This window comes from Lynx rufus, unplaced genomic scaffold (genome assembly GCF_022079265.1).
Source record: "Lynx rufus isolate CCGP_SWC_20201006 ecotype Redwood Valley unplaced genomic scaffold, mLynRuf1.p SCAF_4, whole genome shotgun sequence".
Lineage (NCBI taxonomy): Eukaryota > Metazoa > Chordata > Mammalia > Carnivora > Felidae > Lynx > Lynx rufus.
The window spans coordinates 56,704,460-56,731,435 of NW_025814856.1; the positions used below are offsets into that span (position 1 = coordinate 56,704,460).

Genomic DNA, 26,976 nt, shown 5'->3' on the forward strand with positions numbered 1-26,976 from the left:
GATGGCGGATTCACACGAGAATCCCCAGGGAAACAGGTGCGCTGGGAAACTCAATTGGCCACCTCCGTTGTCCCCATGGTCTTTGTCCCAGGCCAGCAAGGTGGCCACCACAGCGCCACGCGCATAGTCCCCACCCACTCCACAGCCACCAACCCAGCATCCACAGATCCCATCACCACGGCCGACCATCCGCCGGCCACCACTGTCTCCTATGGGTCGGCCACAGCCACAGACATCAGGCGACACCGCCCACCCCCTGCCCCGCCGGCCCCCTACTGCTTCTGTCACCTCTAGCACCAAACAACCAGGGACCTTGGCCCCATCACGGTCACCCTGACGTCATCCTCATGACCATCTCCCTCATGAGCGTTTTCAAAATCAAGCGGCACGTGGAGAATTTGCTAAGGTGACTTTCACCAGCTGCTGACCCCCTTGCCACCTCTGCCTTCTGCCCCTGCTCCAGGCTCCTGCTCCGCCCGGCTTCTAGGGCCTGCTCAGAGCCCTCTGCTGGTCCTCTGCAATCCTCTGGCCAGTGGGTGAACAGAGAGACCAAAGAGGAAAGCGCGGATGTTCGTGGCCGGGCCTGGAAGTGGTAGGGAGGGCCTTTGTAAGCAGCTGTTGTCTGGAACCAGCCACCGGCCCCGCCCTAACCACAAGAGAGGCCTGGAACTGCTCCCCCTGTGTGCCCAACCGCAGCAGCAGGCGGGCATCTGGCCACTGCCGGCCCCACCCGGTCTACGCAAAGGTAATGGCACTTGATCAGAAGGCAGGCACACTGTAGAGAGGGAATCTGTGAAGCCTGGGCGGTCTCGGGGGCACATGCCGAGTCTTGGCCCTGAGCCACAGCCAGATCCAGCTCCTAACACAGCGCCCATCTCATGTGTTTTGCATACACACTTAACCACACCTCCTGTAAGTGCATGTGTGCAGAGTCTCCTAAGACTCCATGGCCCAGCCAGGACCCTCACCGTCTCCAGCCCCTGGGGTTGACACATCAAACCTGATGAGAGTGAATTCCTTGTCGGGCAAAGGATGCACTCCATTTCTTGAAAGCGGCCTGAGCCAGCCCCTGTCCGTGTAGCTGAGATGGCAGAGAGAAGGTGGAAGGCTCTGCCCTCCCCGGGCTCCGCTCCAAAGGGGGACGCTGAGTCCAGGGCCTGAGGAATCTTCTAAGAACAGCATCTGACTTGACAGACACCCCTGGCCTCTGAATGTCAGCTTTCTAAACAGCTCTGGGGCCAGAATCCTCATTTTAAATCACTACAGGCAGTATGTCTTAAAATCTTGGGAAAGTTTTGTTTCTGTAGATAGATCTCTAACCAAGTGGGTTAAATTCAGAGAGGAAAGCAAAACTGTAATACTTTCTTTCTTTTTTTGTGTGTGTGTTTATTTTTGAGAGAGAGAGACAGAGTGTGAGCAGGGGAGGAGGAGGAGACAGGGGGAGACACAGAATCCAAAGCAGGTTCCAGGCTCTGAGCTGTCAACACAGAGCCCAACGAGGGGCTTGAACCCACGAACTGTGAGATCATGACCTGAGCTGAAGTAGGACGCTTAACTGGCTGAGCCACCCAGGCACCTCTATTTTCTTTTTTAATGTTTATTTATTCTTGGGAGACAGAGAGAGAGAGAGAGAGAGAGAGAGAGCGCGAGCATGAGTGGGGGAGGGGCAGAGAGAGAGGGAGACAGAATCTGAAGCAGGCCCCAGGCTCCAAGGTGTCAGCACAGAGCCCGATGCAGGGCTCGAACCCACGAACCGTGAGATCATGACCTGAGCTGAAGTCAGACGCTTAACCAACTGAGCCACCCAGGTGCCCCAAAACGATATTACTTTCTTAATAAACACACACACACACACACACACACACAAAACAAAACAAAAAAACCTCGGGGTTGTCAGGGCAACAATACAGAAGGAGCCAGATGGAGCCCCAGATCAGCCCTATTGATCATGTCCTGTTTGTGTTCAGACTGTTAGAGGGACATAGATTTAGTCCTATTCCTTTCTTTTAGATCTGTGTACCCCTATTAAGTAGAAAACAAATATCAGGTTTACAACGATATCATGAAAAGAGAGGTCGGGCTCTGAGGTTCATCCAACCTGCTGGGTTCTTTATCTGATGCTTCAGGGTGCTGACTTGTTACTGAAAACAAAAGCATGAATACATGCATTTGATGTTTCAGAGTCTAAAAGAACCCCGCACACCTGCATCGCAAGCTGAATGACTGTTCCTTCCTCTGAGTTCAGAAAGTTTGAATTACCATACAGAAAGTCTTTGTATATTTATGCAGTATCTTTCAACAAACACGGATAATTGTATTCTGTAACTGAAGCCTTTAAAAAGTCGACAGCGGAGACTCAGGGGTGGGGAGTTTGGGGAGCTGTTGAAGGCGTGTAGAGTTTTGTTTTGCAAGAACTAAGACGAAGAAGCTCTGGAGGTGGATGGTGGCAATGGTCGCACACCCACGTGAATATACTTAACACTCCGGAACTAGACACTTAAAAAAGCTTAAGATGGTAAATTTTATGCTATGCATGTGCTATCACAACTTTTTAAAAGAAGTCTAGAGGGGCGCCTGGGTGGCTCAGACGGTTGAGCAGACGACTTCGGCTCAGGTCATGATCTCGCGGTCCGTGAGTTCGAGCCCCGCATCAGGCTCTGTGCTGACAGCTCAGAGCCTGGAGCCTGCTTCAGATTCTGTGTCTCCCTCTCTCTCTGCCCCTCCCCTGCTCACGCTCTGTCTCTCTCTGCCTCAAAAATAAATAAAAACATTAAAAAAATTTTTTTTTAAAAAAAGAGGTCTAGAGTGATGGTTTTCAAACCTTTTAGCAGTAAGACCTTTCTACCAACGAACCCCTAGGCAGTACCTGGTCTATGAAATAAAGTGTCTCCATCTGGTTGGACGGGGGCCTAACTGGCGTCCTTCCCTCCTTCCCCATCCCTGCCTTTTGTGGGCTACTGACAGGCTTCAAGACTCTTCCAAAAGCCCATTTGTGAAACACAGGTCTAGAGTTTTAGTGGGGTATTAAAATTTGGTTTAAAAAAAAAAAACAAGTACAGGGGCGCCCAGGTGGCTCAGTCAGTTAAGCGGCTGACTTCGGCTCAGGTCATGATCTCACAGCTGTGGGTTCAAGCCCCACGTCTGGCTCTGCACTGACGGCTCAGGGCCTGGAGCCTGCTTCACATGCTGCGTCTCCCTCCCTCTCTGGCCCTCCCCCGCTCACACTCTGTCTGTCTGTCTCTCTCTCAAAAAGTAAATAAACATTTTAAGAAATTAAAAACAAAACAAGTACAGCAAACTGTCTCTGAGGACACATGGTCTGGAAATGGAAAGAGGTACCCGTTCAAGAACCACAACACTCAGTCCTCCCAGATTAGTCTCTAAATTCAAAGTCATCCCAATCAAAATTTTTGCTATAGAACTTGACAAATAAGGGATGAGACCAGCGTCACCGGAACCTCCTTATCAATCCTCGTGAGAGGTTTAAGCAGAAAGTCAGATAAAGCCAGAGCGGCAGCTTGGAGGGGCATGGGTGAGGCAGACAGAACCTTCCCCAGACTGCTTACGCTGAGCACGCTGACCACATGGGACAGACAGCTCTCCCTGCCTCAAGCCCCACGGAAGTTACTAGATGATTGTAAAAAAAAGGGTAAGTTCAAGGGATACAGGAGTACTGATGCATAGGGGCACGTGTACCCCAATGTTTACGGCAGCACTCTCAACAATAGCCAAATTATGGAAAGAGCCTAAATGTCCATCAACTGATGAATGGATAAAGAAATTGTGGTTTATATACACAATGGAGTACTACATGGCAATGAGAAAGAACGAAATATGGCCCTTTGTAGCAATGTGGATGGAACTGGAGAGTGTGACGCTAAGTGAAATAAGCCATACAGAGAAAGACAGATACCATATGGTTTCACTCTTATGTGGATCCTGAGAAACTTAACAGAAACCCATGGAGGAGGGGAAGGAAAAAAAAAAGAAAAAAAGAGGTTAGAGTAGGAGAGAGCCAAAGCATAAGAGACTCTTAAAAACTGAGAACAAACTGAGGGTTGATGGGGGGTGGGAGGGAGGGGAGGGTGGGTGATGGGTATTGAGGAGGGCACCTTTTGGGATGAGCACTGGGTGTTGTATGGAAACCAATTTGACAATAAATTTCATATATTGAAAAAAAAATGTAAAAAAAAAAAAAGGGTAAGTTTCCAAGGATGGGTTAATAGAGGAGACAACAGTAGGAAAGTGATGCCCACAAGCTTCTGTAAGATGGACAGTGGACAGAGGAGTCGCCACTGCCTCAGCAGGTGACAGGAGGCTCCCCCCATGGCCTGCACTGGGACCACCGAGGAGGGGCCGTGGCGTCGCCCCACTGAACCCCCAGGAGGCTCCATGCTCCCCTGTTGCAATTGTGATGTGACTCTTATTCACAAATGAAACAAAAGAATTTAAAAAATTTTTTAATGTTTCTTTACTTTTGAGAGGGAGAGAGAGAGAGAGAGATGGAGTGTGAGCGGGGGAGGGGCAGAGAGAGAGGGAGACACAGAATCCCAAGCAAGCTCCAGGCTCTGAGCTGTCAGCACAGAGCCCAACGTGGGGCTTGAACCCACGAACCGGGAGATCATGACCTGAGCTGAAGTCGGATGCTCAACCGACTGAGCCACCCAGGCACCCCTCTCATCAGATTTATTACTTATTTCCCATATGAGCATGTACCCATATGTACCTGTGTCTATAGCTAGATATAGGTATATAGTTACACACACTTATGTAATATGTATCAATAGGATACATATAAAATAGGTTTTATATATATATATATAAAAGATAGTTCCATTTTTAAAGATTTATAAAAGAAAGAAAAGAAGGAGGAAGTTCTTCATAGCTCTATTTTAACACAATCGCTGTTAACATTTTCATGTCCAGACTTTCTTGTTTACATCAGTCGGAACACTTCTTTACTTGGGTACTCTGAATCGTTTGCTATTGCATCATATTTTTGAACGTTACATCGTTTTCCTGACTCTTCTGAAGTATATATATTATGCCTTTCTATTACAAAGATAGTAGAAATTGATTATGGAAGACTGGAGAGTGTAAAAAGGCAGAAGGAAGACCCAAGCTCCCCAGCCCTTCACTGAGAGATGGTCCTACATTTCCAGCGTTCCAACATACTGTCTAAAATACTCTGCAGCGAGGGATGGCTACCTCCTGGATCCCCCTCGTATGGGAATAAGGCTATCGTGGATGTTCTTGTGCGTAGAGGTTTTATTGTTTTGTTTTTTTTTTTAATTTTTTTTCAACGTTTTTATTTATTTTTGGGACAGAGAGAGACAGAGCATGAACGGAGGAGGGGCAGAGAGAGAGGGAGACACAGAATCGGAAACAGGCTCCAGGCTCCGAGCCATCAGCCCAGAGCCTGACGCGGGGCTCGAACTCACGGACCGCGAGATCGTGACCTGGCTGAAGTCGGACGCTTAACCGACTGCGCCACCCAGGCGCCCCAAGGTTTTATTGTTTTTAAGAATCATTCCTCGAGGGGCGCCCGGGTGGCTCAGTTAAGCATCTGACTCTTGATTTTGGCTCAGGTCATGATCTCATGGTTCATGAGATCGAGCCCCACATCGGGTTCTGTGCCCACAGCACGGAGCCTTCTTGGGATTCTCTCTCTCTGCCCCTCTCCTGCTTACATGCACACAAACTCTATCTCTCTCGCTCTCAAAATAAATAAGTAAACTTAAAAAAGAAAAAGATGTGTTCCTTGAGATAGATCCCTGTAAGTTTTCCGTCCTTTTCAGACCTGTCCACTTAGAATTGAGTCCCTTTCGTTGAATCTAAACCTGAGTACAAGGCACTGTCACTGCAGCCACAGTCCCACCCGACAAAACCCAAGGGGTCCCCCCAGGATTTCAAGGGGGTCAAGGCACGACCCTAGAGCACCACATCGAGGACTCACATCTCATCTCTGCTGTTCACTGGATGTGCATTTGAGGCAAGGCCTCAAATTCTATGTGAATTCTCTTGTGAATCTGTGTGTTTTCCGACTGGAAGGTCTACAGCTTAAAGGGGTCACAGATCCAGACAAGACCCAGAACCCGCATCAGGCACGAGCTCAGATGTTGCCAGTGGGGGTTGGAGTATGATGGAAGAGTGCCGGGTGTTAGGTGATCTGGCCATCAGAATCAGAGCCTGCCACCAGCCCTTTGCCTCTGATGTCCTTTGCCTCCGTGCAGAGGACAGAAAACACTCTTCAGGGGTAAATGGGCAAGAACCTTCAGCTCTTCTTTTTTAGGAAGAAACTAAAAACTTCTGAGGCACAAAGACCTGCCCAGGGGCCACATGAGTGGGGTGGGCAGGCTGTGCAGACCAGGGTTCCTCAAACTGTAACTTGCATGCAGATCCCTTGGGGAACTTACTGCAATCTAGGTTCTGACTCAGGAGCTCTGCTGTGGACGCTGAGATCCCGTGTTTCTAACCGGCTCCCGGATGACGCCGGGCTGGCGGCCCGTGGACCACACGTTGGACAGAAGGTTGGAGCATGTTGGCCGGGAGCTAACTCACCAGCCCCCTGACCACCCTCTCTGTCTCCTGGCCTCCTTCGCCGGGTCCGCGCCTCCTGATGACCCCTCAACCCTGCACACGGGGCCTCCAGCTCCCTGGTGGACACCGTCATCACTGTGCTGGTGAGGAAGCAGCTTTGAACCGGCAACCCCCACGTCTGAGGCTGGCTCCCCGGGAACCGTACTGAGGCGATGGCTGCAGCAGGACGCGAGGTTCAGAACTGCTGCAGGGGACAGAGTCCCGAAGCACACAGCCCACGTGGGGGAGGGCTGGGACGGTCCCAGGCTCCGTCCCCCGAGTCGAGGTGGGCGGGCAGAGCCGTCCTCGCCACACCCCGGGGCTGGCCCGCGTGAAGGCACACCACGGATGTCCAGGAGGCGCCAGTGGGAGCCCAGCCTGCCATCCGGGCTGGGTCTTTTCTTTCGGGGGGAGGGGGGGAACTGACGGCAGCGACGGGGCACAGCCGTCTCCGAGGCTGTGTGTGTGGGAGGGGGTTCCCCACGCTTCGGAGGGCTCCTAGGAGTAGCTGGGAGTGAGTGTCAGGACCAAGCAAGGGGGCGACCCGGTCGGTCAGTGCGTGGCCTGCTTTAGGAAGGTGTGTGGAGCGGGGTGTGGAGACGGGAGGCAGGAGCCAGGCCAGGCAGAGGCTGGGCAGAGACTGGCTGGGGTGGGGAAAGGGACAGAGGACGAGGAGAGGGGATGTGACTCGAGGAGAGGGGATGTGACTCGGGTGAGGGCACCCTGCGTCCTGGCTTCCCCAAAGGAGGGGTGGCGCAGTCCCTCCTCAGCTGAGCCCCTGGCTGAATGTGTGGTCGGGGGTGGGGCTTTGGGGGCCCCCGGGGGGGGGGGGCGGCTGGGACCAGACTCCGCTCTGGGACCTAGGATCCAGCCCCAGCCTAGTCTGGGACAGGGGCTCAGGAGCCAACTTATTGGGGGCTTTGAGTGCGTCCCTCTAGGCCCCTGGCCTCACTCTCCGTTTCCAAGCCCAGGACGTTGTCCCAGGGTCTGGCAGTCCCATGGTGCGGGCAGAGGGAAGAGAGGGCCCTCAGCACAGCCTCTGGGGGCCACGTGGTGGCCCGGCTCAGACCACCCAGTTAGGGGTTTTTCTTCCAAGGGCCACATGCAGGCTTGGGGCCGCCCTGCACTCAAGGACACCAGGAAATTCAAACAACAGGTATCTCTCCCTGGAAAAGGTCACAGAAGAGACTGCGGTGTGGCCCCTCTGGAACGCCCAGGGCCCCAGGCCCGCCTCCGTCATTCAGTCCGTGGAATTCACAGGTTTCAAACCTCTGGGACAGAGTCAGAAACAGGCGTCGCTGTTCCTGTCCTTCAGTTTCCAAAGTCCCTCCCAGCTGGGATGTCCTGGTGGCTTCCCAGGATGCAGGCAGGATAGGAATTTGTGTCCCGCGTCTGAGGAAGCTGAGGCTGGGTGGAGAAATGACTTGCTTAAGGTCACACTAGTCATAGCGGACCTGGGATTGGAATGGAGGTTGGTCTGACCCCCATGTTGTCAGCGTGTCTCAGAGCCGGGCTGCCAGACTGGGTAGTTACTACCTGGCCACCGTGCACAGTCACGCTATCGTCATCTGGCCCGTGTCAGCATAGGCCCCCTTCTGAGAATGACCGGGGACAGATCCCAGATGGTCTCGGTGGGCTATGGTTCCTGGTGGCAGGGGCCCCATTCAGGCACTCGGCAGTTTTTTGAGCACCTACTATGCGCCCAGAGCCATTCTCTGCCCTGGGAACATAGCAGCAGCGAGCAAGACCAGTCCTGGCCCTTGTAGGGCCTCTCCTGACTCGGAATACAAGGTCTAACTTGTTACCGCTGCAAGGCTCAGGCAAGACACTCCCAACCACTGAGTCCACTGGCTTATCTGCAAAGCACGGGGATGGTAACACCTCCCCCACAGGGTTGTAGGTGTGGGAGAGGCCTGGTTTCCCCGGGCATCGCCCAACCGTACTCCTCAACCTGCCCACCCCCAACTCAAATCCAGCTGAAGTCGTTCAGTGACTTGCCCATGGTCTCCCGGGCCGAGTGAGGACCCAACCCAAGCTCTTTCCTGCCCCTTGGGCACGGACTGCTCCTCTGCCAAAGGATCCCACGTTGGCCTGGGGCAGAGAAGTCTTAACAGGGCTCCAGGCAACGGATGGGCGGTGAGAAGTGCAGACCCACCCGTCCACTCTGGGCCTGGAGACTAGTCGGGGAAACCAGCTGGGCAGGTGGGACCACCTGTAGAGATGTGGCCACCTGGGCCAGCTCTGGGCTCAAAGGTGAGAGAAGCAGTCTTGGGCGCCATGGACTCTTTGCAGAAATCTGTTTAATGGTTTAGGAATGTGTAGACTCTGGCTCTGCTAAGTTTCCATAAAGGCAACTTTCCCAAGTTTTAAAAAATAGATTTGCTATAAAGATTTATGTATCATAAATAGGTAACATGAAAAATTCCCAAATGCAAAATGGCATTGCCTTATTGCAGTGCTGAGGCCCTCCCTGCAGCCCAACAGTCCAGTCCAGCAGGGCTCAGAAGGTCCTTGAGGCCCCCACCCGTGGCAGCCCTCCTGGGGAAGAGTAACTGAATTCAATATGAATTAGGAGCTTCCTCTAGCTCCATGGCTGCCTGCCGGGGTCTGTGTCCTTAAAGCCCTTTTCTGGAAGGACAGGGACCCTCTGGGCGGCCCCGCTCCTCCTCCCGGGAGTAGAAAACACCAGCCTTCTCCTTCTTCAGCCCACGTCCCATTAGCCCCACCCAGGCCACAGACCGCCCTGTCCCCGGGGACCTGGTAGCGGCCAGAACACTTCCTGGCCCTCTGATCCCTGCCTCCTCTCCTAAACCCTGGCCTCTGACCTCACCGGCTCCTGCTACTGGGTAATTTATAAACAGAGGGAGAGATAAAGCTGTTTCCCTTCAGCCCCAGAAGGCCTGGGCTGTTGCAGGAGGAAACAAAGGTGGGTTGTGTTCTGTCTCACACAACTTCCCCGTTTTCTCTTACCCAAATCCGGGTCCCCACGTGAGAGAAGACTGAGGCCCAGGAGGTAGTGAGGCTCCTGCCTGATGCCTCACTACAGGCAGCCCACCAGCGTGGGGTCCTGAGCACTAGCATTCGTGCCTGTGACTGAAACCCGGAAATAGTCTCTGTTCGAGGCTGCAGGAAATGGCTTCTGCCCAGGAAGAGGGGGAGAAAGAACTCAATCTCGCCAGAGGGTACTATGGGCAAAGGACTAGCTTGGGGTGGGGCCAGTGGGGGTGGGGGAGGGCAGGAAGGGCGAGGCCTGCATAAAGGGTCCTCCTGGGGGACAAGGTGCTGGGAGAAGCCAGGGCACAGCTGTGGAGGCCTTGGACACCTAGATTGAGTATGGGCCATATCCCAAGGGCCCCAGGCACCCTGGAATGGGGAGGGGGCAGCAGCATCAGTTGTGACCTTCTACAAATGCCACTCTGACTGCGGCACGAGGGCGGCTTGGGCTGCAGAGGCTAGAGGCCCAGGGGACAAAGAGGTCCATGAGATGTCCAGGGGATCCTGGGGCCCATCCAGAGCAGGGGCGGGGTGGGGGTGGGGGTGGAAGTATGGAGGCAGGATCCCAGCACTGTGATGGGGAGGGGAGAGGGAGGGTCCCGGCTAGACCCTATTGGCTGTGGTGCCTGAAGGAGGGATGGCCAGAGACCAATCAGCCCACGTTTCAGACACCTCGGGACTCTGAAGGGAGAAGAGAATCGTGTTGGGGGGTGTTGCTGGGTGAGCCAAGAGGCTGCCAGTGAGGAAACCTCCCCGGTCCAGGCTGGGCCAGCTGCTCCCTGCTCCCTCTCAGCCAGGCCCTTGCAAAGTTTCAGGTCTCCATCCCAGGGGTCTGGAGGAGGGAGATGGCTCATAGAGAGGAAATGAAAGGTCTCCCCACCTTGCCAAAGCCATCCCAGCCCTGAGGCAGAGGAGGGGCAGCAGGTAACAACGGCAAGGGCCCGCACCTATGCTCAGCTGGAACTGTGGCTGCAAGTCAACGATGGGGGTGCAGGCCCAGACCCGTGCTCCAAGATCCCCCGCGTTCCCGCCACCGCCCCCCAAAGCAGCAGGCCTCTGGAAGGTCAGGCTTCATGAGATCGCTCTTCCAGCTTGGGCCCTGGTAGACAGCTTAGCTCTGCCCCAAGATCAGCCCTTAGAGGCCATGGTCTGAATGTATCTCAGTGACAGGCACTTTCTACTTTGGAGGAAGAGCCCAGGCACTGCAATGGAGGGGACTGGCAGACACCAGCTCTCCCTGCCAGCAGCTGGGCCCCAAGCCCCGCTCACCCCATCTCACTGACAAGGCCACTGAGGAAGGAAGCCAAGTGGCCTTCTTGCTCCCAGCTCCCACCCCACCACGGCCACCAGTGGGCCGGCTGCCCTCAGCACAGGACCCTGCTCAGCAGCTCTTGGCCCAACCAGGCCAACATCCTTCCCTTCCAGAACTGGGCTCAGACATGCCTGCCTGAAACGGAGTCATCAGCCCTGCTGGTCTCGGTCTCAGCCAGGGAAGCCTTCCATGCCCAAGCCCACAGAATGCCGTGGGTCTGGCTTCTCACTCTGCGGTCAGGCCTGCCTACGAGAAAGGGTGGGACGGTGCAGACCAAAGTGCAGGAAGTGGAAGGCAAGGGAAGTCGGCTGGAGCACCGCCTGGGCCCCGCAAGGCTCTGGGCTGCACCTCCACGATGTGACCTTGCCCACGGCTCTGACAGCAGTTTATTTCCCGGGGCCCTCCATTGAGGGGCCCTAAGGGGCTAGACTGGGCTGACATAGAGGGTCCGGGTGGTACGGGGAGATCACCGCCTCCCCCAGCTCAATCCCTGTGACCCTCTGAGCTACCCGCCGAGTGCAGCCCCAGTGGTCCCAGCCCCCACCCGCCTTCTAACCTCAGCACCCTGCACACGTTGAGGCTGGTAAGGCCCAGGATAAAAGAGCCGGACCCAGGACTGCCGGGGCATCGCCTTTTTGGTTTGAGAAACCAGAAGCTAGACTGGAAGCAGTTAGGGAGCTGTCACTCTGAACGTGGCAGGAAGGGCTTCTGCACAGCTAAGACTAAGTGCCCTGAGGGTCCCTCTCAGACCGTAGCCTCAGGGATGCAAGCGTTTACTTTTCCCTTAAGTGTCCACATTCCCACCTCATTCCCCCAACCCCCAAGTTCTGAGAGTCGGTGCTGAAGGAATCAGCTGGTTTTGCAACCTGAGTGGCCACACTTTGGGCCCCAGGCCAGCAGACGGTCCCCGCTGGGCTGTGGGCCATGACCCCATACTTGTGCCGACGAAAACAAGAAGCTACACGGAAAACCAGAAAACTTGAGAGGTCTTGCTAAGGCAGCAGGCCAAGCCCCAAGCTGTCTGTGAGCTTCGAGCTGGCAGTGAAGAAAGGAAGGAAGTTCCCGGCCTGGAAGGAGCTGGGGCTTCCCTGGGGCTGTGCTCAGGAACCGAGTCTGCTGGGCGGGTTGCTCTCACTCGGTACAGAGGCCCTGGAGTGACCTGAAAGAACCCAAGGCACCAGCCACACCCCTGCCGCCTCAGCTGCAGCAAGACTCAAGGTGTGAAATGGTCAGACCCAGTACGAGTGCAGCAAGGGAGGCACATCCCAGCCCCTCTCCTGCTGGGATCCACACCGGCAGGCCTGGGCCAGTCCTGGACTGTGAAGAACACAGAGGGGACGGCCACTGGCTGGCAGGTGGGGCCCCACGCCCCACAGGCCAACAGGTCTCCCTCAGAAGGTACCCCGCTGCTTCCTTCATCAAGGGTAGCTTTCCCATCAAGCACCCAGGCCACGGAATGGAGAATTCCAGGGCTTTATCCAGCTGCTCTAGGGTCGCCAGCACCGTGGAGGGCCAGCTCTGGAGGGGTGGGCCTGGCAGGCCAGAGAGAGGAGGTGGGGAGGCCCCTGCCTGCCTGCCCTGCACCCCGGTCAGCAGCCGCAGCCCCAGCTCTCTCCGACGTCCTTGCTATCCAGCTGGATGTGGTCGGTGCCCTTCTCACTGAGCAGAGGGCCACCGTGCCGCATGACCAGCTCCGTGGCCACCCTCACGAAGGCCTCCTCCACGTTGCTCGAGTCCTTGGCCGACGTCTCGATGGCACACAGGATGTCATAGTGCTCTGCCAGGCTCTGTGCCTCGGCCAGCGGGACCTCCCGGAGCTCGCCGAGGTCTGACTTGTTCCCTGTAGGGAAAGGCCAGGTGCAGCTTGGTGAGGCCCACGGGTGCCAGCCCGCCCTGTCCCACCCGGCGGGGCCAAGCTGAGACACGTCAAGCCGCCCACCGCGCTCGGCCAGCCACCAACGAATACCTTCTGGTGTGGCCCTCCATCTTTTTGGGGGAAGAAAAAAGACCTTCTTTTATTTTAAGGCTCTTAGTCCAGCCTTTAGTCCCTCCTTTTGTTTCTCTTTTTTATCTTTGCCAGAGGCTGGTGTCTTTTATGGCTTCTTCCTGACACATCGGAGCACTCAACTTTGGTGAAAAGAACCTTAGAGCTGCAGGAAACTTCAGCTCCCTTTCGCCTGCTGCGTGACCCTTGGGGAAGTCACTTCATCCCTGGGTCTCGGTTTCCCCATCTGTGATGCCACCTTCAGCACAGGAGGGATCAGATGATACAGTGAACCTGAAAGCAACGGGCACTTGGCAGACACTCCCTACAAGGGGACGCCAACAAGGAAGTCTCGCACTGCCAATTGTTTCCTTGGCTACAATTTCGTTATGCTTATTATTTAGGCTCTCCTATTCTCATCTGGAATTCTTTCATTGCCTGGAAGACGGGGACTTTGATTATTTTGCTTTGCTGATAGTAAGAGCACAGCCTACCGCCTGACCTGAGAGCGCACCTCTGGTTGCTCCTACAAGGTGTCAGCTGTGTCATTATGTTCTAAATAATCTGGTCAACTGCTCCTTGACCCAATTTCTAGAAGAATTTTTTTTTAAGTCTCTAAGCAGTTGACTTTTGTAATGTGGTTATAGGGAGAACACACAAAAAAAGATAACCGTGGGGCCCCTGGGTGGCTCAGTCGGTTGAGCGTCCGACTTCGGCTCAGGTCATGATCTCACAGTCCATGGGTTTGAGCCCCGCATCGGGCTCTGTGCTGACAGCTCAGTGTCCGGGGCCTGCTTCGGGTTCTGTGTCTCCCTCTCTCTCTCTGCTCCTCCCCCACTCATGCTCTGTCTCTCAAAAATGAATAAACATTAAAAAAAAATAGATAACCACCTATAAAAATCAAGACTGTCTTCGGTAACCTTAAATGCTACAGCAACTAATTTCAATGTGTGGAACTCGTTTGGATCCTGATTTCAACAAAAAGAAGAAAAACAAGTACATGTGATATTTATTAGCAATTATAAATCTGAGCACTCATCAGCCATTTGATTATATTAAGAAAATATCAATATGGGGGGGGTGCCTAGGTGGCTCAGTTGATTAAGCATCTGACTCTTGATTTTGGCTCAGGTCATGATCTTGTGGTTCGTGAGTTCGAATCCTGCATTGGGCTCTGGGCTGACAGTACAGAGCCTTTTTGGGCTTCTCTCTCTCTCCCTCTCTCTCTGCCCCTCCCCTGCTCTCTCTCTCAAAAAATAAATAAACTACATAATAATAATAAGAAGAAGAAAATATCAATATTTTGTGGATGTGAAAATGGTATTGTTGGGGCGCCTGGGTGGCGCAGTCGGTTAAGCGTCCGACTTCAGCCAGGTCACGATCTCGCGGTCCGGGAGTTCGAGCCCCGCGTCGGGCTCTGGGCTGATGGCTCAGAGCCTGGAGCCTGTTTCCCATTCTGTGTCTCCCTCTCTCTCTGCCCCTCCCCCGTTCATGCTCTCTCTCTCTCTGTCCCAAAAATAAAATAAACGTTGAAAAAAAAATAAAAAATAAAAAAATAAAGAAAATGGTATTGTTATGTACTTTTTATTAAAGTGTTTGTACCTTTTATAGATTTATGCTGGAATATTGATAAATGAAATAGTTTGGTGTGGGGATTTGTTCCAAAGTAAGACAAGGGAGGGGAAGGGATGAGGGTAGAGAGGAAACTGGCCATGAATGGCTCATTGCTGAAGCTGGGTACTGGGTATGTGGGGTTCAGTGCACTATTCTATTTTTATACTTGTATAAAATGCTCTATGATAGAATGTTTTATTTTTTATTTTTTTTAACGTTTATTCATTTTGGAGAGACAGAGACACAGAATGTGAGTGGGGGAAGGGCAGAGAGAGAAGGAGACACAGACTCCCAAGCAGGCTCCAGGCTCTGAGCCATCAGCACAGAGCCCTAGGCGGGGCTTGAACCCTCGAACTGTGAGATCATGACCTGAGCCAAAGTTGGATGCTTAACCGACTGAGCCCCCCAGGAGCCCCAGAATGTTTTATTTTGAATGTTCTGGATAAAAGGGAAGTGTCAGGCCGGGTAAGGAGAACCCCATTCCTGGCGGGGGAGCCCAGCTCCACTGAGCGCTCCCATATCCGAGGCCAGACAGGGAACCAAGCACCGCCCTTTCCCCAGGTGGAGCTATGTGCAGCCCCATCTGTACAATCTCATCTTAGAAGAATCTGCCTCTAAAAAACGAGAACAAAATTGAGGCGCCTGGGTGGCTCAGTCGGTTAAGCGTCCAGCTCTTGACTTCGGCTCAGGTCATGATCTCATGGTTTGTGGGTTCAAACCCCGCATCGGGCTCTTTGCTGACAGTGCGGAGCCTGCTGGCAATTCTCACTCTCTCCCTTTCTCTCTGCCCCTCCTCCACTTGTGCGTGCAGGTGTGCTCTCTCTCTCTCTCAAAATAAAATTTAAGATTCTCTCTCTCTAAATAAATAAGTAGATAAACTTAAAAAAATTAAGATTCTCTCTCTCCCTCTGCCCCTCCCCGGTTGTGTGCATGTGCATGTGCTCTCTCACTCTCTCTCTCTCTCTCTCTCAAAAAAAAAAAAAGAAAAAAAAAAGGAAGAAGAATCTGCCTGACTGTTGGAATGAGGACCCTAGGGACCACAGAAATGGTCCAAAGCGCTTGAGCCCAGGTCTGGGGAGTTTATGTAGGAGGAAAAGGGAAAATGGAAGTAAGAGCCTCTCTCTGCAACAGTGGTTCTCAGTGTGGGGTCTCTGGGCCGCCAACATGGACGTCACCTGCGTCACCTGGGAACTTGTGAGAAATGCACATTCATGGCCCCACCCAGCCCTCCTGAGTCAGACCCGACGCCTGGCATCTGTGCTTTAACAAACCTTCGGAGCGCAAAGGTTTGAGAAGCGCTGCTCTGCGGTGTGGGGGGACAGCATGTCACCAAGGCACCACCAGCAGGACCCCAGTTTCGGATCTATAGGCTCACAGGGTGCACAAACTGGGACAAGTTACTCCACTTTTCTGAGCTTCGGCTCTAGCCCTGCCAAACCAGGAGGAGCCAGTAGCCAAGGTTATGGGAACTGAATCCAGAGACACACGTGAAGGTTTAACCAGGGCTGACCATGGTGGGGATATGCGGGAAGTAAAAAGCAAATGTTCGCTCCTTTCTCCCTCCCTCCAATTCCAGTTTTGAATATGACTTTGTAAGTGATTGGCAGGATCAGAATTTGCAAGATCACCGTTTTCAAGCTCAGCCTCTCTCTGCACTCCACCTGCCCTTTGTTTAAAAAGGAGAAAGATGAGGGGCCCCTGGGTGGCTCAGTCGGTTAAGCGTCCAACTTCGGCTCAGGTCATGATCTCACAGTCCGTGGGTTCGAGCCCCGTGTTGGGCTCTGTGCTGACAGCTCGGAGCCTGGAGCCTGCTTCAGATTCTGTGTCTCCCTCTCTCTCTGCCCCTCCCCCATTCGTGCTCTGTTTCTTTCTCTCTCAAAAATAAATAAACATTAAAAACAATTTTTTTTTAAAGGAGAAAGACACTAAGACGGAGAGACAGAACCGTGGCCCCGAGGAACCCTGCTGGCCCTGGCCCTGTTCCCCTCAGCTCACCGATCAGCAGCTGCACAATGTTGGAGCCCGCGTACTTCCTCACGTCCTCGATCCAGTGAGGCACGGACAGAAAGGTGCTCCTCTTGGTGATGTCGTAAGCCAGGATGGCCCCGTTGGCACTGCGGTAATAGCTCTGGGTGATGGTGCGGAATCGCTCCTGGCCAGCTGTGTCCCAGATCTGCAGCTAAAGAAATAGGGGGCCTCCCGTGAACCTGGTGGTGTGGCCAAGCACGGGGGATAGGGAGGGCAATCCCACAGACCCATGCCCAAAGCGCTGGTTCCACTGGGCAGGCCACCAGCCCACACCTTGGCGGGAATCATGCAAGAGGGGCTAGAAGGTGGACAGAGAAGACCCCTGATCCCTTACAAGACAACTCAGTGGCCCAGCTTTGAGGGGGGCAGGAGGATGCAAAGGAAGGTGGGGAGCCCTCATCTCTGCTCTCTAGAGTGCCCAGGGCTCCCCTAAGGCTGGGCTCTCTGCTGTAGGGACACTGAACCAGAAGAGCTCCAGCAGCTCACGGTCCGGCGAGCTGGTTCTGGTATGCTATGATGCTGGCTGTGTGTGCATGTCCTGTGCCTTCCCCTCTCTGGGCCCGTAAACACACTACTACACCCAGCCACGTGGAAAGCTCCTCCAGCATTAGGGTTCTCTACTTCTGCCTCAGTGATGCCTGGTGGCAGTGACGGCCTGGGGGAAGCAGTGGATGGAGTCCTCTGGCGGGGCCTTTATCACCTGCTGGCCCAGCTTGGCCAAAGGCAAGGAACTTGGGGTCTTTCCTTGCCCATGTTTTCACTTAACTAACACCCATCAGTGCCCACTGCCAAGCCTTCCTGCACCCTGGCCATGGACGAGAGGTGCCTGTGTACCGGGAGCTTTCCTAGTTTCTGGAGAAGCAATAGTCTGGCATTCCCAGATAGGGCAGGGGGAGGGCCTGAACCCGGGGTAGACCTTGGACCTTCACTGTGCCGGGTCTGGGAGGCTGCGCACTCTGGGTGGAGGTCACCAGCTCTGCAACTGGGAGAGATGGACTGCAGGCAGGCATCTGAGGAGGCAGATGGCAGGGCTCTTGGGGGCTCAGGACTTGCCTTCTCTGCTCCACAGATCACAGGTTCTTGGGGCTCTCTGAAGATGAACACGAGCCTTGGGTCTCCACCAAGTTCTGGGTCTATCCATTTTCCTTTGCTGCACAAGCATTCTGGGGGCCTCTTTATCTAGTTCTCAAGGTATTGGGAGGCCCCCTAGTCCATCCGGGGTAGGGAAAAACGCCAGAGGCCTCAGACTGTTCCTGAGGGCAGGGCTTCAGGCCCTGGTACCATGGAGGTGAGCACCTCTTCCCTCGGCCCCACAGAGAGAAGTTCAAGAGTTAACAAACTCAGCCACAACATGCCAAATGAGACCCTCCTGTCCCAAGACCTCCTATTTACTCAACTATGAAAGGTTCCAAGGAAATCAGGTATCTGCTTGCTTACGCATGATGGGGGGGGGGAGGGGGGGCGAAGCGAAAGGCATGAAGTCTGGCAATACACAAATCTGGAATCCAGTTGACCAAGAAACTCATCCCCATACCCCAGAGAGAGCGCATGACACAAAAGACAAAGGACAAACACAGAAAAAAAAAAGTGACCTGGATGAAACAAAAGCTAGGCAGAAGCAAATTTTTGTTTATCAAAAACAAACATCGGTATTTTCAGAGATAGGAAAAGATCCACAAAACAATAATAGAATACTATTTTTTTTTTAAGTTGTGGGAGTATTCAGGGAAAAAAAAGAGCTTTTGACTATTAAAAATATATCAGTGAAAAATACAACCTAAGGGCTGGAAGATAAAGTTGAAGAAATCCCTCCAAAATAAAGAAATACAAAGAAATAAGAAGAAATAAGAAGAGTAAGAGGGCAAAAACTGTAGAGCCAGCCTAAGAGGTCTAATATCGGGATAGTAAGCATTTCAGAAGGAAAAGAACAGTGGGGCGCCTGGTGGCTCAGTCCGTTGAGCATTGGACTTTGGCTCAGGTCATGATCTCATGGTTTGAGTTTGAGCCCCGTGTCGGGCTCTGTGCTAAGCCCTCAGAGCCTGGAGCCTGCTTCGGATTCTGTGTCTCCTTCTCTCTCTGCTCCTCCCCTGCTCATGCTCGGTCTCTCTCTCAAAAATAAACGTTAAAAAATTAAAAAAAAAAAAAAAAAAGACTGAAAAAAAAAGAAAAAGAACAGTAAAATCAAGGGGAGGAAATCAAAGAAAGACTTCAAGAAAACTCCCTCTGAGAGTTCAAAGGGCCCACTGAACATAACACACAATGGAAGAAAACAGACCCCCCCCCCAACACACTGTGTGGGAATTCCACAATGGGGTAGGGGAAAGTGCTAAAAGCTTCCAGAAAGAAAAAAAAAAAGAAAAGAAAACAGGTATTAAGGTTAAAGTTTCATAAAAATCCATATGGCATTAGATATCCAATGAAAAATGCCTAGGGGCGCCAGGGTGGCTTAGTCTGTTAAGCGTCCGACTTCAGCTCAGGTCATGATCTCATGGTTCACGGGTTCAAGCCCCACGTCAGGCTCTGTGCTGACGGCTCGGAGCCTGGAGCCTGCCTCGGATTCTGCGTCTCCCTCTCTCTCTGCCCCTCCCTGTTCACGCTCTATCTCTGTCTCTCTCAAAAATAAATAAACAGTAAAAAAATTATTGTTTCTTGTAATTTCCTTATAAGACAACTGACCAGAAGACGATAAATAAGGACTGTAAAGTGGGATTTCTAATGTGTAAGAAATAAAAAAGTAGGACAATAACAGCAGACACAAAAAAGGAAAGCAGATACATGAAATCATCCTGTTGTAAGGTGACTACACTTGTGCGGTGTCAGATGTGAAGTGAAAAATGAGAAGGGTTCAGTGCCAGTTCTAACATATGAAGTGATACAAAACTGTACAGAGACTTTATAAGTTAAGGACGCCCTAACTTATCATTGGCCCTATATCAACTAGTAAGAGAAACAGCAAGTCAGTAGAGGAAATAAACTGGTATTTAAAAAAAAATTTTTTTTTTTTAATTTATTTTGAGAGAGAGAGGGAGGTGTGCAAGCAGGGGAGGGGCAGAGAGAGAGGGAGAGCGAGAATCCCAAGCAGGCTCTGTGCTGTCAGCATAGAGCCCAACGAGAGGCACCTTAAATATAAAGACACAAATAGGTAGCCTATAAAAAAACGAAACATATAATAAAATACATATAAGAAGTGAGGGTAAGAAAGTATATGAATGACAGTTGCAGTAATATCAAAGGCTTCCAGACCAAGAATTGCAAGGATAAAGAGACACTTTGGGGCACGTGGGTGGCTCAATCAGTTAAGCATCTCTTGGTATCTGCTCAGGTCATGATCTCACAATGTGGGATTGAGCCCCATGTTGGGCTCCACACAGAGTGTAAAGCCTGCTTGGGATTCTCTCTCCCCCCCACCCCTCTGTGCCTCTCCCACTCAGACTTACTCCCCAACCCCCTCTCAAAATAATGATACTACGTATGTATCTACCTAATTACAGAGTTTTAAATCCCATGAAGTTAAAACTGATAAAACTAAAGGGAGAAACAAATCCACAACTATCGTTGGAGATTTAATACCTCTCTCTCAGGAATTGATAGAATAAACAGAGAAAAAAAAATCAGTGTTGGGTAAAGAACATCTAAACCACACTATTGATCAAATTGGTATTTCCAGAACACCACACCCAACACGGCAGAACTGCCCCTTTTTTTTTCAAGTGGACCCAGCATATTCACCAAGATAAACCATATACATACACTGGGCCTCAAGTAAGTCTCAGGAAATTTCAAAAATGGAATTCTTATAGAGTAGTACTCTCACCACAAAAACAAACAAACAAAAACCTAAAATAGAAATCAAGAAAGCTCTGAGAGAGATTTCTTCAAGAAGACAGAACTGAGGGAAGGTCATATACTGAGAGGCAGGGTTTACGGTATGTCGGACAGATGGGGAGGACAGCTATCCCAGTTAGGATCTCCCCTACTTGCAGAGATGAATTAATGGTAAAAACACAGACACGTAAGCAAACCCAAGATGATAGTCCTTCCAGGAAGAACTGGTGGGACGTGGCCAACGAAAGATCAGTGAACAACTCTTAGTAATATAATCATCACCCTTAGTTGAACAATTCCTTCAACAATTTCTTTAAAAACAATTTTTTTTAATGTTTATTTATTTTTGAGAGAGAGAGAAAGCAGAGTGTGGGCAAGAGCAGGGAGGGGCAGAGAGAGGGGGGAGACACAGAACTTGAAGCAGGCTCCAGGCTCCAAGCTGTTGGCCCAGAGCCTGACACGGAGCTCGAACTCACAAACCGTGAGATCATGACCTGAGCTGAAGTCGGACGCTCAACCGACTGAGCCACCCAGGCGCCCCCCTTCAACCATTTCAACAAGAAAATACTAGAGATACCGGGGCCAACCAAACAGATGCGTTTTGCTGTCCTCAAGCTTACAGTTTGGTGCAGGAGACAAATGCTAAGTAAGATCATAAGTAATAAGGGTTTATAATTATTATAAAATATATTTATTTATACATAAATATCTATAATATAAATACTATCAATTACAAACTAAATAATAAAAATAGTAAGTATGGTAGCTAGTGATCAGATGGGAAAAAATGAGCAAGGAAAGAAATTATGAGGCAAGGCGAGGAATGGAGATTTAGATAGGACAACCACACAAGACCTCATTGTTCGTAAAGATCTGGAGAAAGTTAGCTACCAGTGCAGATGTCTGGGAGAGAAGTATTTCGGGGAGAGAGAACAAGTGCAAAGGCCCTGAAGCAGAGACAAAGCAAGCAAGACGATGGGTGCGTTTGGCACAGAATACAAAGGGAGAGAGTAGTCAGCGATGACCGGGGCGGGGAGGGGGGACCAGATCACACAGTGGCTTCCAGACCACAGCAAGAACTTTTGGCCTTCACTCTAAGTGAAGGTGGGAAACCGTGGGAGTTTAGAGGCGATCAGATTTACTTTCTAACAGGATCGCTCTGACTGCCACCCGGAGAAGAGATCAAAAGAGATCCAGGACAGAAATGGGGAGACCAGTTAGGAGGCAAGGGCCATCATCCAGGTGAAAGACAGCGGTTGGACCAGGGTGGTGAGCACCCTGTGGTTACCACAGCGAAGGTGGGGAGAAAGGAACAAATTCAGAATACGTTCTGAGAACAGTGCTGAAAGGAACATACTGCTGATCTAATCAATATCGCCACACCACTCTACTGGGAGGATGCGGAGTGTGTACGTGTGTGATGGGGGCTGGGGAGGCACTGAGAGTTAGTTAACTCTCACCTTCTGAAGTCAGAAGTCAACAGACTACGTGTGTAACTGGGGGAGGCGGAGGTAGGTAGCAATGTAAGCAAAATAAATAGAAAAACCCCATCAACTGAAAAGAGCTCGAAGGGGTTACCCCCAGAGGCTGCGGGTGGCCGTATCAGGAGACCTTTCTGTACCGCGCCTTGTTGAACCAGATGACTCTTTCAACCATACACAAGTACAACTCTGATAAAAATAAAAACTAAATTAAAAGCCAACAAAATAGCTACAGGTCAAGGTATCTGGGTCAACCAATTGGTGAAATTTGGGTGGCAATGGAGGAGGTATTTCTGGAAAGTAGGTCCTTCCCATGACTGGCAATATTCTCATCCTCTCCCACATTAGAGGAAGGGAAGGAAAAGAGCAGTGTCAGCGCTCTTGGGGTCCGACCGACCCGACTCCGTCACTTTCCAGCACGGTTATCTCTGGGCTACAACTGAATTCAGTTTCTCATCTGTTCCAAAAAAAAAAAAAGAAAGAAAAAAGAAAAAAAAAAGGTCCAGTAAGGACCACATGACAGATTCAGTGTGCACAATGCCTAACACAGAGAAGGTGCTGGATAAATGCAGCCATTTAACAACATTTGCGTAGCTATTTACAATTTTTGGCTAGTGTTTTTAATATACACAAAGGAGATTTAATGCAAAAGGTAGGATACATGAAATGCCCAAAGGAAAACCTACTGGGCTGTGGGCATGGGCCAACCACTTGTTCATCTAACGTGTGCTGAGTTTCTGCCGTGTGCCAGCCCTTGCTCTAGGAACTGGAGATACTGCAGGGAACAAAACAAACACAGGGTTCACATCGCAGCAAAAGGAGAGACAGGAATGCAGACAGGATCCTTGCAGAGAAGGGTAACGAGCACTCTGAAGAGGATACAGGTAATAGGAGAGACTCCCTGGGACAGGGGCCTCCTCGCGTGGTCACAGAAGGGGGCACTCGAGCTGAGGCCTGATGATGAGAAGCCAATCATGGGGACAGTGTTCGGGCAGAGGGAACAGCGCAACAGTGTCCAGAAGGACAAAGCTCTCCGTGTTGGGAGATACAGAAAGGGCAGTGTGGCCAGACGGCAGTGAAAAGGGACATGGAAGGAGACGCGGTCAGAGGCAGACTGAAGCCAGAACGTGTGGGATCTTACGGGCCAACGTCAAGGGCAGGTTTTATTTTTATCGCGATGGGAAGCCACTGGAGATGGTCTGCAGCAGGGAAATATACATTAGACATCTCTTCCATCCCACCTGGGAGTCTCTCCGATTCTAGCCAGGGGCGGGGGTGGGGCAGTGCTGCACAAACCACCAAGCCTTCATGCCTTCGTGACACACATGTGAGAAGGCCTCACCAACCCTATGGATCAACCCTTGGCCAATGGGGAGCAAGGGATGTCCGGCCAGATCAAGCCCTATCTGCCCATGGCAGCGACCAACTTGAGGATGCGGCCTTGTAACATGTCCTTCCTCCTCTGTTTCCCCCTCTCCAGTTGCCAAAACAAACGAGCTGCGAACAAGCCCTTGTCTCAGGCCATTTTCCAGAGGGAGCCCAGGCTAAGACGAGAAGCACTCTTGACTGATGTCTGTGAAGTACATCTGGGCTGCTGAGCGCGGTGCGGTCCTGCCGTGGGATCGCAGAGGAGGTTTTAGTTGAGGAGGCTCAATCTCTTGGCCCAAATGCCCTCTGTGTTCCAGAAGAGGTGCGAGAAGCCAAACCAGGGGAGGCCCTGCTTTCCCAGCAGCCAAGTGAAGCTACTCTGCCGGAGCCCCAGGTTTGCCATTAGGCAGCGCCCCGAGGGGGTCTGGGTGAAAAGTTTAATGAGCGTGATTAGCCACCTCAGCTCCTCAAGAGACAGGAAGGTGACGAGGCAGGCAAGCACGCCAGCACCATCCTGAACCTTCCATCGGAGAGGATGATGCAGGCTCTACTTCTCAGAAGTGACACCTGGGGCAGGCGTGCAGGCCACCTCACCGGGTCCCCAACAGAGCCTGCAGGCAGAGACTCCAGCCCGAGGCACAGAGCAGAAAGGCAGGCTCTGACAGCCCCGTGATTGGCTGAGGCATGTGAGCATGGTGCTGGGCCCACGCCAGTCTGTCTGTCTGGCTGTCTGTCCGCTCACCTCCTTGCTCTCCACCCTCAGCAGGGGCCTGGGTGAGCAGGAATCATGGACACGGAGTCCTTCGTTGCTCCGTGCCCTCCACACCTGTTGTCACCAAGCCTTACACGGGGCCACTGCGGATGGCCTCAAACCCGCCCCAGGCTTCCTCCTGCACTGCGGTCCATTCTCTACCCCACAGCCAACGTGGAGCCACTAAAACAGTATTAAGAATCTCGTCGCTCCTCCGTTCTCCTCCCCGGAAAGGCCTAAAGGTCCTGCAGCATGGACCTTACTCGCCTCCACAGAACTTCCCTTGGGGCCGTATGTGCTCCTGGCTGATCCCTGAGCACTCCGAGGTCTCTATACCAAGCCCCTGGCCCTTGATGTTCCCCTTCCTGAAGTGTTCTTCTCCCAGACTGGTGCATGATTGGCACCACCCTTCATTTCCAGCCTGCTTTCAAGTATCAACTCCACTCACAGCTCTTTCACAACCACCCTTTCTTTTTTTTTTTAAAAATTTTTTTTTCAACGTTTATATATATTTTTTTGGAACAGAGAGAGACAGAGCATGAACGGGGGAGGGGCAGAGAGAGAGGGAGACACAGAATCGGAAACAGGCTCCAGGCTCTGAGCCATCAGCCCAGAGCCCGACGCGGGGCTCGAACTCACGGACCGCGAGATCCTGACCTGGCTGAAGTCGGACGCTTAACCGACTGCGCCACCCAGGCGCCCCTTTTTTTTTTTTTTTTTTTCAACCACCCTTTCTTAAAAGAGCAGTCCGTCCTGTCCCCTCACCCCAATTTACTTTTCCTCCGCAGATCTTTTTATCTATCTTTAAGTTTATTTATTTTGAAAAGGAGAGAGAGAAAGCCAGGAGACAGGCAGAGAGAGAGAGAGAGAGAGAGAGAAAGAATCCCAAGCTGTCAGTGCAGAGCTCAATGCAAGGCTCAAACTCATGAACTGTGAGATCATGTCCTGACCCGAAACCAAGAGTCAGACTCTTAACCGGCTGAGCCTTCTGGGATGAAGAAGGTCCTTGATTAATACATGCTGGGCAGATGAGCACCCTGTCTGCCCTTAAAGCCTTGTCACCCTGCCCTGCCAGGTCTCCATCTAGCAGATTGGGCTCCAGGGCCTGGCTTAGGAAAGCTAACCATGGAGTTAGCTTGGAACCCTACCCCAAGTCCATAATCAGCCTGAAGCCAAGAGAACATCTGCCAAGTTGAAACTACTACCCCACTCACCTGAAGTCCTCTGCACGCATGCTCACTTGACAGATAGGGACTTTGTCCTGTGGGTTAGGTCTCAGCCTGCCCTCCCTCCTCTCCCACCTCCCACCTGGCACACTGCCAGCCTCTCCTACCTTCCCCAGCCAGGCCTCCACATCTTACACTCAACTTCAGGGGAAACTTTTGGGGCTGCTGACATCTGGAGTGACATTCAGAAGCATCTGCTAGGCACAGAGGGCAGGAGGGCAGCCCAGTTAGGATGGAGAAGGGCTCCCAAAGCATGTACATTCAGAAGAGGGAGGCTGCCCCCACTCCCACTCAGCAGGGGTCAGTCAGGTAAGTTTCAAATGGGCAAGGGGTAGGGATTCCAAGGCTGCAAGAGTCCTGGGTTTCATCAGGTCCTTCTTCCACCCTGGTGACAGGAGGGCTCGGGCACACTGATCACGGCCTCAGTGGGGGGAAGCAGTCTCAGGATGAGGGATGACGCTTATTTTCTCTCCTAAGCTCCATGTGTAATGAGTCCTAGTTTACGGTGTCCCTCTGAGTCACTAGGGATGACACCTTTATCTTCCTTTTCTAGGATAGATGGCATTCATCTTGACCTTTTGGTGAACTCCTACCTAACCTTCAAGACCCCAGATCAGAAGTCATCTGATTAGTAGAGCTCTCCCTGACACACAGGCCTAGGCCCCAGCCCAGAGGGGAATTCATTCTTCTTCCTTCCTGGCTCCCTAGCATCCTGGTTCTTGCTTCTATAAAACAGCACCCACGGCAGACTGTGTTCAACATTTCATTCAAATGTCCCAAACGAAGGTGCCCTGGGGGCCAGGCAAGGAACATAAAATGCAGCAAGACTGAGGCGCCTGGGTGAGTCAGTCAGTGAAGCGTCTGACTCTTGGTTTCGGCACAGGTCATGATCTCAGGGTTTCAAGAGGTGGAGCCCCGTGTTGGGCTCCACGCTCACAGCGCAGAGCCTGCTTGGGATCCTCTGTCTCCCTCTCTCTCTATGCCTCCACCATTCACCATCTCCGTCTCTCAAAATAAAGAACTAAAGGGGCGCCTGGGTGGCGCAGTCGGTTAAGCGTCCGACTTCAGCCAGGTCACGATCTCGCGGTCCGTGAGTTCGAGCCCCGCGTCGGGCTCTGGGCTGATGGCTCAGAGCCTGGAGCCTGTTTCCGATTCTGTGTCTCCCTCTCTCTCTGCCCCTCCCCCGTTCATGCTCTGTCTCTCTCTGTCCCAAAAATAAATAAACGTTGAAAAAAAAAAAAAAAAGAACTAAAAAAAAAAGTAGCAAGACAACAGAAAAGGAAATCCTGCCTAAAGCAAATCCAAAAAAAAAAAAACCAAAACTAACAAATGACCATTCTGTAGGCACACACACAAAAAAAAACAGGTTTCTTAGTGGGAACTGGCCTAGGGCTGTCTGTCTGGGGCTCTAGGTTTGTAAGTCTGTCTGTTGCCATCAAGAATAGGCTCTAGGGGAGCGTAGGTGGCTCAGTCATTTCAGTGTCCAACTCTTGATTTCAGCTCAGGTCATGATCTCAATGGGTTGTGGGTTCAAGCCCTGCATTGGGCTCCATGCTGAAAGTTCAGGGCCTGAGATTCTCTCTCTCTCTCTCTCTCTCTGCCCCTTCCCTGCTCGCTCTTGCTCTCTCAAAATAAATAAACTTAGGAAAAAAAAATGAACGGGCTCTTGAGGGGAGAGACCCCATCTATTCTTTGTGTTACCAGCAACCTGGCACAGACCCAGGTACTCAACAATAAAGGAAGCTTTCTGAAGATAAGTCCTGGTAGTTGGGCCAGTGAGAGGGGACAAGAGGGGGACAACAGGCCCAGTGGGG

The 26,976-nt window shown here is 51.9% G+C and overlaps 1 protein-coding gene across 1 annotated transcript in view; it reads right to left on the reverse strand.

Moving 5' to 3' along the window:
• Window positions 1-8,861: 8,861 nt before the first annotated feature.
• Window positions 8,862-26,976, reverse strand: part of RAB43 (RAB43, member RAS oncogene family) — a 33,547-nt gene continuing 15,432 nt past the window's right edge. The window contains exons 2-3 of the mRNA XM_047097456.1: window positions 16,479-16,662; window positions 8,862-12,725 (exon numbers count right to left, since the gene is read on the reverse strand). Coding sequence (XP_046953412.1) covers window positions 12,475-12,725; window positions 16,479-16,662 — 435 coding nt within the window. The 3' untranslated portion in view covers window positions 8,862-12,474. The remainder of the gene's footprint in view (window positions 12,726-16,478; window positions 16,663-26,976) is intronic.